This window comes from Zonotrichia leucophrys, chromosome 3 (assembly GCF_028769735.1).
Source record: "Zonotrichia leucophrys gambelii isolate GWCS_2022_RI chromosome 3, RI_Zleu_2.0, whole genome shotgun sequence".
Taxonomy (NCBI): domain Eukaryota; kingdom Metazoa; phylum Chordata; class Aves; order Passeriformes; family Passerellidae; genus Zonotrichia; species Zonotrichia leucophrys.
In genome coordinates, this window is record NC_088172.1 from 47,896,121 (window position 1) to 47,908,486 (window position 12,366).

Consider the following 12,366-nt stretch of genomic DNA (forward strand, 5'->3'; position numbering starts at 1 on the left):
CAGGATTCACTCCCAAAAAAGAGCAATTTTAATTTTCACAGGGTAGTTCTGCAATTTGGGAGGAGAGGAGTTGCTGGGGGCACAAATGAATAGAATAGGTGGGAAGGGAGAAGCAGAAGATAGCCCTGCTGCTGAACTCTTTTTATCATGTAGTTTAACATGGTTTCACCTAAGAACAATGCTATTTCTGCAGAGGTAGAGAGGATACATTCTCTGACTTTCCTCTTTCTGTCTGCAGTCAGAGCACTGCTGCTTCTTAAGGCACTCAATGCCTGCTGAAGGCAGATGAGAATCTGCTCTCCTATCATGCATGGAGTCAATCTACACTCTAAGCATTTAATCTAACCTTTTATATAAAGACAGCAAAAAAAGAGAGGAATTACTCCTCTCAGGGCCCTTAAACGCTGGTTCAGCTGGGGCTTGATAATATGAACACACAACAGAAAAGATACTAATGTGATAAGCTCCAGCCTTTCTTCTAAATTACATCTTAGCAGAAACAAAATCAAGGAAGGAAGGAAAGAGCCTATGAGGATTTTTCTTAGAGAATTTAACCTCACAACTCTTCAGAGAACATTAACAGTTTTCCATTCCCATGGTTATGTCATCCTCACCTCTTAAGGCCTTTCATCATTTGCCAAACACCTCCATAAATTCATTCAAAAGTATCACACATAGATACTGCTTTTGCAGCACTCACAGGAAAATTTATATTCTAATAGGAAAACCCAACAAAGTTTTTCTTCCTCAAGTATATGATTTTTCTCTTTCTGCACACTGTCATTTATAGGTTGAAAGTTCCCCAGGGCAGAGACTGGCTCATTCAGGACCTTGTTTTGTGCTCTTGACTTTGACATATTTACTAAATAATTGCATGCCTTGGGTTATAGCTGCAGTGGGAATTGCCACTGAATTTTCAACTTCTCACAGATCATACAGATAATGCTATGCTGTCATTTCACATAGAACATGCTAATTTTATTTTATGCAGCTTTCAGTAGAACTTTACTAATTTTAAATACACCTACTGTTGATGTCATGACAGATACAGCCTTCAAATCAGCATGGAACAGGACACCTCAGTACAAAAGTTATGCAGGACTGTCAGACTGCTTTCTGTCTGCTCATTTTTCACTGTTTGTAGCCACCTGTCATCTGTTTATAATGATGTGAGACATAACTCATTGACACTTGCATGTCCTCTCCTCGCTTGTTTTGCAGTATTTAACGTTCCCTAGAGCTCACTAGATATTATGTCCCATCAGCAGGACCATAAAAATATTAGTATATGAAAGTTGTTTTGTACATACGAGGAAGGAATTGCACCTGAGAGACAGTAACTGTGACAATGTCTCTTCTGGATGTGCAGGCTAATTTCACTGTAGGCCGAGCTGAGCTAAATCAGTAATGAAATCCTATCTTAAATCTGGAACATCAAAGTTTCAATTTCTTTTTAGAACAACAATATGGTCAGAGCCTCACACAACATGTAAATTCTATACCTAGGAACTATTCATATAGTTCAATAGTTCAATAATGGAGTTTTTTCCTTTGCCTGCATGGCCCCCCTCTGTCTCTCCTCCTTCATGCAGTATTTTGAAGCCTTTTGATTCAAAGGTACCTGGGTTGCTTAAGAACTTGCCATGTAGCACCGATGTGGGGGCAATTAGATGGAGGGACTTTTCAGCTTTTTAATTAAAAATTAAACTGTAAAGCAGCCTGGGCCTGCTCAAGGCTGAGGCAGCGTTGGGACAGAACTACAGATCCTCTGCCTTTGATGGCTGAGAGCAACCAACTGCATTCCTCTCACCAGGACCCAGGATTCTCTCACATTTCAGGAGAAAAATATTGGAAGGTGCCCACTTACCTTTGAAACAACTCACTCCTATTGAATCTGACATCAGATGCACACACCAAGTCATAGAGCAGTCTCTGTGTGAAACACTAACGAGGTGAAGGACCAGAGCTGAGCTCACGAGAGCTTATACAGAACAGATATATGGGGGAGGGAAAGGAAAAAAAAAGTAAGATAAACCAAGGAAAAAAAGATCAATCTCACCTCCTCTGACAAAGAGCTTTCTTTAAATTGAAATTATTAGAAGAACAATTACATTATAAGAATAATTATATCAGTATAAGAAATTCTTCCTTTCAGGAAAGGGAATGAAATCTTGAAATCAGAGGACAGAGTTGAAAAAACACTCCAGAAAGGAGACATGGTCCATCAAAAATGAAATTGAAAAATCCTGAAAATTTGAAATGGAGTGACTGCAACCAATTGTACTGAGATGAAATCTGTTGCAGGGAAAAGGACCAAAACTTGCCCAAGTTATTCTCTTTGAAATCCCTAAAATAAGGAAAGAAAGGGAAACAAAAAGACAGAAGAGAAACAGAAGAATTGAAATTTCAGAAGGAAAAATAAACCCAAACCTACTACGAGGTGAAAACAAGAAAAGCCAATGGGATGACCTGAAGCGCAGGAATACGGCCCAAGACTTGCCCAGTTGATCCTCACTGAAATCCCAAGATCTCATTCCTTTTCCTGAAAGGCAATTCTTCCTTGTTTTGTATTTCAAATTGCAGGTAGTCAGTATGGAAGAGACATAATGCTCACAGAGTATTGATTACGTAGGACTTGAAAGTATCAAAAATGTGACTGGCTGAAAAAAAAATTTGGTCAGGAAAAAATAGGTCAGGAAAAATTTGAATTCCCTTTTTAGACACCAGAGGGAGATTTCTCCAAAAAATATAATCTGGTCTTCAACTGTTTCTGTGTACAGTACCATATTCTGAACACTCAGATCTTCCTTGGGTCCACCAACATTTTTATCTAAGATGTGAACATATAGGCCATATTACACTGCTGTCCTTGATGTTTGAAATATGTTTTATTTATATTCTTCAAAAGCTTGCTGGAGGACCCCAGAGAGTGATAGGATTTGCAAAAATCTTCCAAAAAAAATTCAAAGATTTTTAGACTTTCAGAATTGTCTCAGATTTTTTTTTCATAAAAGCCAATCACTTGATTCATTCAACAGCTACCAGATTTCATAACCAAAAATAAAAAAAAGGAGCAGATAAGAACCATGTATTTGAGTTTGATTTTTAGCATGAAGGCTTTTTAGGAAATAAATGGATATCTGTGGTTTGGCAGGCTGTACCTGAAATCATGCAGCCTTTTCTGAAGGTGAACCAAGCAGGGGTAATGTATCTGCAGTTCTAAAAGGTGGTGAATATTTTTGGCTTTCCCTGTGCCTTTGTTCCTTCAGCAAATACAAGCACAGTAGGGATTCTTTCTCTGGCTCAGGTTCCAGAAAGCCAACATGGAGAGGTTCCCATCCAACCCCACTACTTATTCACTTGTGCACCTGCTGTTAGCCATAATCTGAGAGATACCACTGTGCTTCTCCATCCATTCTTAAAATCGTTGTAAAATTTATCATTATAATCATAGTATCATTCTTAATCACGATTTCTTTATTGATTATAAAAGTCAAACCCCAAACCTCAGACTTGCGTTACTCCTCACTACTCTCGTTCACTTTGAGTTCAGCAGACTGACAAATTTTGCCTTACATAGTTTGAATTTTAAAATTCAGCCATATGACAGCCATAATCAATAACAAACATATGACTGAAACTACACTAGAATTTTGTCTTGCTGTGCTAGCACTTTAGGAATTGGTTACCTGGACTTTAAAGGGCAAGATGTTTAACTCAAATAGCAAGCGTCAATAAGAATTGATTTTTAGACCAGTACTGCTGCTGAAAATGCAAATGTAGATTATTGCAGAAGAGATACCTTATTCCAACTAGTGAGGGTTAACACCTTCAGAAACTTGGTGAGTTTTGCAGAGAAAAAGTGTGCATGCTGGGGAGAACAGATGGTCTTCCTTTGCATTTTGCAACATACAGAACATGTAAATCCCTAATCCCACTAGGAAAGCAAGGGTCCCAGTTCACAGCACTGTTGGTAGGATGCACAGCCTTTAAGCTCTGGGACAAAAGTTAAAATCTAGTCCAGTACTGATGAAACCCAGGTTTTTCATTGATTTGCCAGTGCCAGTCCAGTTGAGGCAAATCCCACACCCATAGAACCAGACCAGCATTCCAAAGTCAGCTTAACATAACTGCACATGTGGCAAAGACACAGAGCACAATGAGGGAGATTTAAAGAGTTCCAACAGCTTTCAGGATTTGTTGCTGATGAGTTATCCAACTTCCTCAGTACACTGTCTGAAATCCCTGTGACTGAAAACAGGTGCTAGTTTAAACATTAAAAGGGATACTCAGGGTGCCACATAAAGCACAAAAACTATTTCAATATGAAATAGGACAATTCAGGAAGATGCTCAGAAGAACAATTAGAACACAGAATAGCAACATAACACTCTTTCTACAGGCTTTTTGATTCATGTGCTGGAAAAAGTGCTTACAGAAGAGAAGTCTCACTGCCAACAAAAGTCTGCAAACCCAGAACCAAAATGTTGCTTCTTGAGTCTGCCCAAAAAGCCTTTGGGAAGCCTGCACAGAACAGTTCACTGGATTTTTGGAGACCAACTATTTGACCAATTTGTTTGTCTTGTTGTCAAAATGGAGCCCAATGGCATTAGAGTGACTTGAATCTGGAATGGAACACAAGATGAATCATAGAATACAACACTGAATCATAGAATTATTAAGGGTAAAAAAGACCTTTAAGATTTTCAAGTCCAACCTTTGACCAAGCACCTCTGTGCTCACCACTAAACCACATCCCCAAGTGCCATATCCATGAGCTTATTAAAACACTTCCAGTGATGGTGATCCCACTTCAGTGGTGTATTTCAGTGCATGAACAACCCTCCAGTGAAGGAATTTTTCCTAATATCAAATTTGAAACTTGAAACCTCTCCTGGCACAACTTGGGACCATTTCCTCTTGTCTTGTCACTTGGGAGAAGAGACCGACCCCCATCACACTACAGCCTCCTTTCCAGCAGTTGTAGAGAGCCATGAGGTCTCCCCTGAGCCTCCTCTTGTCCAAGTTAACAACCCCAGCTCCCTCAGCTGCTCTTTGCCAGACTCCAGACACTCCACCAGTTCCACTGCCCTTCTCTGGAAACACTCCAGCACCTCAATGTCTGTGTGGCAGTGAGGGGCCCGGAATCAAACACAGGATCTGAGCTGTGGCCTCCCCAGTAGCGAGTACTGCTGATACTGTAGTATTCCCCAGTATCCTGCTGAGTCCTGGGCAGGATACACTACTCCTGATCCAGGCCCGGATGCCATTGGCCTCCTTGGCCACCTGAGCACAGCAGGCTCATGCTCAGCTGCTGTCACCAGCACCCCCAGGTCCTTTTCTTCAGAGCAGCTTTCCAGCCACTCTGCTCCAGCCTGTAGCAGCCATTGTTGTGACCCAAGTGCAGGATGTGGCACTGAACCTCATAGAGTTGGCTTCAGACCATGGATCCAGCCTGTCCAGACCCCCCTGCAGAGCCATCCTGCTCTCCAGAAGGTCAACATTCCTCCCTAACTTGGTGTCACCTGTGACCTGACTCAGGGGGGCCTCAATCTCTTTGTCCTGATTACTGATACAGACAACAAGCAGGACTGGCCCCAACAATGAGCCCTGGAGAACATCACTGTGACTGGCAAGGATCAGCATAAATGTGGTTTTCTGTCAGACTGCAAGTTCACTAAAGAGCACTCACAGTTCTGTTACTCAAATTACACTTGGCAGAATTTAGGATCCAAGTACAAGAACAGCAAAAAAGCAGATTAAAGAACTTCCACCCACCGAGTCACCAACTTGTTTCTATAACTGGTAAATTTTTAGAGAGATATAAATCAGGTCAGAGCTGAGTTTATTAATCTGGACTCTATTTGTAACATGTTAAAACTGTCATTAATGCAAAGCTGATAGAGAACTTGGGACATGGAAGTATCCTTGCTATGATCAATTCTTATTTTTAAGGTAATGAGTATAGAGAAGAAATAAATTTAACAATACCAATATGGACTTTTAAACTCTGGTGTTTTTTTAATTACAAATTTGTCCAAAAAGATGAGTATTTACAAAAGATTCAGCCTTTCAATTCTGTTATCAAAACCTGCTGAGCCCAGTACAGATAAACCCTAAAGCAGAATATTATACAAATCCAAAATATAGTAAATCAGTAAAATGGATGTGATTGATTTAATAAAAACTACACCATTTCCCAAACAGGAAAGATCAAATATGAACCAGCACAGCTTGAAGTGAATATGCACACTTCCAAAAGATTCATTGGAGACAGCCTCCAGGGTGTAATCCAACAGTCTAGTAACTGACACTACATCAAACCCACTGAGGTGTGTTTAATGAAATCTGTACATACAAAATTTACAAATATTTTCAAAGGTTCAGTCTTAGTCTTTGGAAAGATGTCATCATTAACTCAAGAAAATTGATGCAATCTCTCTGTCTAGGAGTGTTTCCGTAAAAGGGCTTAAACAGTCCTCCCAAAAGACAAAAAGGATTTAAATTCTTCTATTGGATGAAAAAATATAAATTTTTAATAAGGCAGAACTCAAATTTTAAAAGGCTGTTTTACACACAATGAGCATGTTTTCATATGACAGGCAGAAAAAAGGAAAAATCCAGATGACTCAACCCAGGATAGGGGGCAGAATATGGTAAACTCTTCATAAATCCATGTATTTGCTTGCAGACTATCTTTAGTCAGCGTTTTCAGAGAAAGGCAACATATCCCTTATCTAGCGTCTAGCATAAATAGCTAAGAAGATCGGCATGCACAGAGCTAGGCAGCTTCATGATGCAAAAAAATCAAAGCAGAAGTCTGTGTGTGGTTCTCAGTCCTTTCATAAAGCATCCCAGATTTCAGATGAGATGCTGCTTCCCTGCAGTCAGTAAGAGCAGGGAGCCCTCGCACCGAGGTCGGCCCAGCAGTTCCTCTCACTGGGTCACTGGCAAGGCCACGCTGACGGGCACTTGGCTGGGCTGCTGTGCTGGGGACCCATTGCTGAGAGGCTGCTGGGAAACAGCCGCCTGCTCCATTTTGCTGATGTGAGTTATGAAGCGCAGCCGAAGTTTCAGAGCTGGTCTTAAGTTACAAATTATCTTCTCAACCTGTTTTAAAAAAAGAAAAAACGCATTCACTAAAAAACAGGCGCATTTTTACATGCCACTACTGTACACAAACATTAGCAGAAGAGAAAATGGGAAAGGTTACAGTAAATAAAGGTATTTAGATAAATATTTAATTTAAAAAGCTAACTTTTGGACCTCTTCTGATAACCAATATTAAAAAAACCCTTCCTGCTGTAAGAGTTGTGCACCAAAGCTTTGTAAAAAAGTCACATAACTGACACTTTTAAAAAAAGTGCATACTGTTATAAACTAGAGATAAATTGAGTGAATGATTTTTCACTGAACATGAATGAAGTCTTCCTTTTGTCACATGTCAAGCTGCACTACTGAATAAGCAATTAAGTAAAACTTTAAAGACATAGATTTAAATGAATAAAAGTTATGAAATATCCAATAGCTTTATTTCTAGCAATAGCTCTAATAACAGTATTTCAAGCACCCTGAAGCTGTATTTTAAATTTCAGACCGTATAAATTAATCTTGCAATCTGAGATATCTAATCCACTCCATCTGAAGCTTTTCCCGCACCAATTTCCTACTTTGTATACAGACACTAATCAACTGTTAGCAATTTGTTGTACTGCTACCTGTACTGCTACTGCTACAAAAAGATTAAATTATTATATGGGAAGAAAGGTAACTAAAGTAACTAAAGTATCAATATCTACTGTTTACTTACTTGGTCTTTCACACTGTCACCTGTAAACATGTATTTCATATGATACAAGAAATCACAAATGGGATCCATGTAGTTCAGGTGGGAGCTGTACCGATCTGCATTCAGGAGCATTTCATAAAATGCCACTCCAATCTGTTTACACGGACACAAAGAGCAAGCCAAATAAAAACGGGTTCTATAACGTTTTATATTAACAATATAAGAAATATGTGCTGCTTTTAAAGTAGCTGCGATTCCTAACAATTTAATTTCTTACATGGAAGAATGGACAGGTCTAAGCCATCCCATTATGCTTCAGCAAATGATTCTGAAGTTAAGCTCTTCTTTCTAGCAGGGTCTCTGATATCTGACATTTTTCAGCTAATCTGCCTACGGGTGAGTGCCATCTCTTTTTTCCTCCCTTAACCTTATCCACACTGAAATGAATGTAAGAAACAGTTCATGTTCCTCCATCCTCATAATTCACCTCTTACATACTCCCAGGAAGTAAGCCTGAAGTATATTTTGCAAGTAGTTTGAGAGCCAAAGAAAGCATCTATTGCTTGATATTTCTGGGGGTTTGTTTCTTTTTTGCTTAAAAAGAAATGTACTAGGTGTTTTATCCAACAGGATTTCAGTTAACAGGGTAAGGTGAATACCAACTCAGCAACTCAAATCCTTGCAATTACTGTTTAATCTGTATAGAATTTAATTCTGAATATCTACTATGGATTTCTATCCATTCTGATTCACAAGTTAATTGCAAAAGTAAAAGAATCCACACAGTATAAAGCAAACCATGAGCCAGATTTACCTCTATCATGCACCGTGTCCTCTCCTGCTGGAACCGTTGCAGGAAAGGGCCAACAAGGTGGTAAACATAGAGCAACTGGAACTCTGTTTTCACAATGGGTATCAAAGCTTCTGTGAGGAACCTGCAGTACGTCAAGACATGTACTACATCAGCTGTTTGGTTATTTGGGGTTCTTTATTTCTTTCACCTGTACCAAATTCTAGCCAAAACATCACAGTCTCTCTCACAGATTTAGACCTTTATTTCAGGAACAAAACCAGTGTGCCTCTGGAAATATGAGCTATTCGAAATAGGGCAGCTCTAGAATTAGGAATAGTATTTACTGTTACAGTTGCAGATGCTTTAGGAACATTCTACAGTCCATGCTTTAAGAAAAAATTAAATTAACAAAAGCATAAAAGCTAATCTAGATTCAAAAAAGCTTATTAACAGCAGTCACACTACATGACAGCCCTAAAGCCTACAGACAACCAGAGTTATGTCAAAGGAAGAGGGAGCTAGAAAAAACCTTATGATGCATCTGGCAAGTCTTAGAGCTCCCCTGTACATATTTATTCACTGGTATAAGTGCTATAGGTAGACCTTTGTTATCCACATTATGTGTGGAATTTAAAAGACAAATTGCATTATCAAATATCATTGCACCTACTTAGGAATGAGAGAAAGCTGTCCAATGCTGGAATGATGCCAGACTGCATGTGCCAAAGCCAAAGTGTAGCTACAACTCATCTCAGAGTAAGACTGGTGACACGCTGTGAAGTCAAACAGCTGGAATGGGTAACCAACCCACTCTGTCTCTGATGTCAGGCTAGGACTGTTGATGACATTCACAATGCAATCATGGAGAACAATCCAGTATGGTTCCTGGGGGAAAAAAAACCCCAAAAGAACAAACCCAAAAATTCAGAATTGTTTATAAAAAGAACATCACCTAAGACACTGCTTCCTTAGCTTTTTCTGCTATTATGGCATTTCTAAAATGTGTATATATATATAAATACATAAGTATAGGTATATAGGAAACTGTTATAAATGTCATATGGTATGCAAATGGTAGTTGATAATCATGAAGATGAAAATTTAAGATGCATGGTACAGAAAGCATCTATGTTAGTGGGTATGGCCACACTCAAGGGTGTGGCATTATAAAGACATATGTCACAGATTTAATTATTTAATTGCCTGATATAAAGGTCTATAAAAGAAGCAAAGACAAGGCAAAAGGCGTTAGTGAAAGAGGTCTGAGAATTATCTAGTTTTCTGAGTGAAGGGACAGACAGACAAAAAAAATCAAGATGGAAAAAGGAAATAAAAAAGGTACAAAAGATAAAGAATATAGATGAAGAAACAAGGAGATGAAGAGTAAGTAGCATTATAAAAATAATAAGGATTAAATTCATGCTGGCTTCTCTCCAAGAAGAGGAACTAATTTTTGGGGAAGAGAGGTCACAAGCTGTGACACATATAAGCAACACATATGGCAAGATCAAAATTACTCAGGCAGTCTTTGTAAAGTACCAAGAGCCATGATATTCAGAAGATCAAAGTTTCTACTGATACACTAACTACAGTACTGCAGACATTTCCTTTTGCAATCTCAGCTACATCTCATTTTACATGGTTAAGAACTACAGGATGTGAGAGGGCAAGCTATAATTGAAAAATAACTTTGCATTAGAACCTTTATAAATCTTCCTATTACATAGCTCCATTTCTCAATACCACACATAAGGCATTTAACTAAATAGTTAAGCAAGAGTGATTTACTTCTTTTCATCCCAGCCTCAAAATATGATAGAAAAACAAAACACCTGATCAATTTTTTTATGCTGGAGGAGTAGATTTTTCTCAAACATGCATGCAGCCTTGTGAATAGCTTGCTGTGGAATCTACAGATGTTGGCTGTAGGTTTTTACAATGAATTCTAGAGAGATGATAAATGTTTCATGGAAGAGTAATTTTTTTTATTTAAAAGTACACCATATTGACTCACTGGTAAGGCTGTGATAATCAGTCCAATTGCATTCATCCAAGCCGTGATGTTCTCTCTTGGCACCAGGGGCTGACTAGAGACAAACAAAAAGAAAACTAAAGCTCCAAAGTACTCAACTGCAATTTGTGCTGCTCCTGCATCTACAGACCAGGTGTACTTACACCAAGAATGTTTGTCAATTTGAGAGAACTACAAGTCACACACAGGCATTTACAGAGCCAAAAGATGGTATAAATGCTATTGGGATGGTGTGTGCAAAAATTTATGCAGGTGTGTTTTGCACAACAGGTTTTGCACACATTAGCAGCAGGTTTCCTTCAAAGGCTTCAAACTTCCTTCCTTAAGCTTTAGTGCCTAAGGGTTGTTTGTCCCTTTATTGACTCCTTACCTTCATATGCCCCAAACAGAGCTAACAATAATATATTACTAAGCCAAATGAGGGTTTACCCAAGCAATTCCAGTTCAGTGACACCAACTGAATGGCTACAAGAATATCAGGTCCTGTCTCTGACCACAGTTTTTTCAGTGGTTGCTCAAGAAGCAGCCACAGGTCAAATTCAATGCATCATGACAAAAGGCCAGCCTTGGCACACCATTCTTTCAAAGTACTTCTGACCTACATCAGCATCAGGATGGTTCAGAGTCCTGCCAATGATTCCTGTCCCTTTCTTTGCACTCAAAGATGCTGTAGTATCAACTGTACTCCTCTCAGCACAGCTCAAAGAATAACAGACTTTGTCCAGGCCTTCCTGCTGAGCCCAATGGATAAGACCTTTGCCTGTATGATGTCTTCCCTCTAACTTTTATGTGCACCGTGCCACGTCAGCTGTTCCTGAAGCACACAATCCACTACAACACAGGAATCTAACACATAATTTTTGTGCTTGATCCCTGTCACCTTGTTTGTCATCCAAAAATACTTTACATATAAAATGTTACCAATATACACTTTTTTTTTTAATAAGAAATTTAGTATCAGAGACTACCTTAGCAATCTCTAATTATGTATGATATATTGCAGAAAACCATTTCAGAAAGCCAACATACCTCTTCAGCACAACATTCAGCAGAGCATTGCCCACCTCCTTCCCTGGAACAGCCAAAGCCATGAGCTCAACACAAGTAACGTGCAGTGCATGGGCAGCTGGGTTAGGAAATTCATTGAATCTCCAGTCACAATTTGGAAATGGACCAGGGGATTTGCCTGCCATAGGTGGCAATGGTTAAGGAAAAAAAAGCTGCCTCAACACAGACAAGCATAAGCAGCATAGTCATTAAAAACAGATGCATATACCACATACTAAACTGAACTGAAAATTATTGAAAACAAGTTGAACAATCACATTTCATTAAAAAGACAGACATACAGAAATATGTATATAAGATGCTGATAATCATTGGAGGACTGTATGAATATACATCTATAAATATATCACACACACAAAGCCATGCAAAGGATAAACTTTCCTGATTAAGAGGTGGAAAAAACACCAACCATCTCATTTACTGTGTGCTTCCAAGAGGAGAAAATATAAATAATAGCAATTTTCTATGCTCATAATCAGAAACCAATAATTTGCCTCTCTGCAAGATCTTCTAGCAGACTTCTAGGGAGACAGTTTATGCAAAAGAAGCATCAGCTTAGTCTCTGAAAATATTCCACTTTCCCAAACAAGACGGATTTATCTGAAATACATACAGAAAAGTTCTCCAGAGTTAACATTTGCATAAAAGTAGGGGTTTATATAATTTTAGCTTTCTTGGGAGACA

At 38.9% G+C, this 12,366-nt stretch overlaps 1 protein-coding gene across 2 annotated transcripts in view; it reads right to left on the minus strand.

Moving 5' to 3' along the window:
* Positions 1–5,998: 5,998 nt before the first annotated feature.
* MED23 (mediator complex subunit 23) overlaps positions 5,999–12,366 on the minus strand; it is a 37,541-nt gene continuing 31,173 nt past the window's right edge. For both annotated transcript variants that reach the window (XM_064708085.1, XM_064708084.1), the window contains 6 exons: positions 11,644–11,809; positions 10,597–10,669; positions 9,253–9,467; positions 8,604–8,724; positions 7,811–7,942; positions 5,999–7,110 (listed from right to left, as the gene is read on the minus strand). In XM_064708085.1, coding sequence (XP_064564155.1) covers positions 6,937–7,110; positions 7,811–7,942; positions 8,604–8,724; positions 9,253–9,467; positions 10,597–10,669; positions 11,644–11,809 — 881 coding nt within the window. In that variant the 3' untranslated portion in view covers positions 5,999–6,936. The remainder of the gene's footprint in view (positions 7,111–7,810; positions 7,943–8,603; positions 8,725–9,252; positions 9,468–10,596; positions 10,670–11,643; positions 11,810–12,366) is intronic.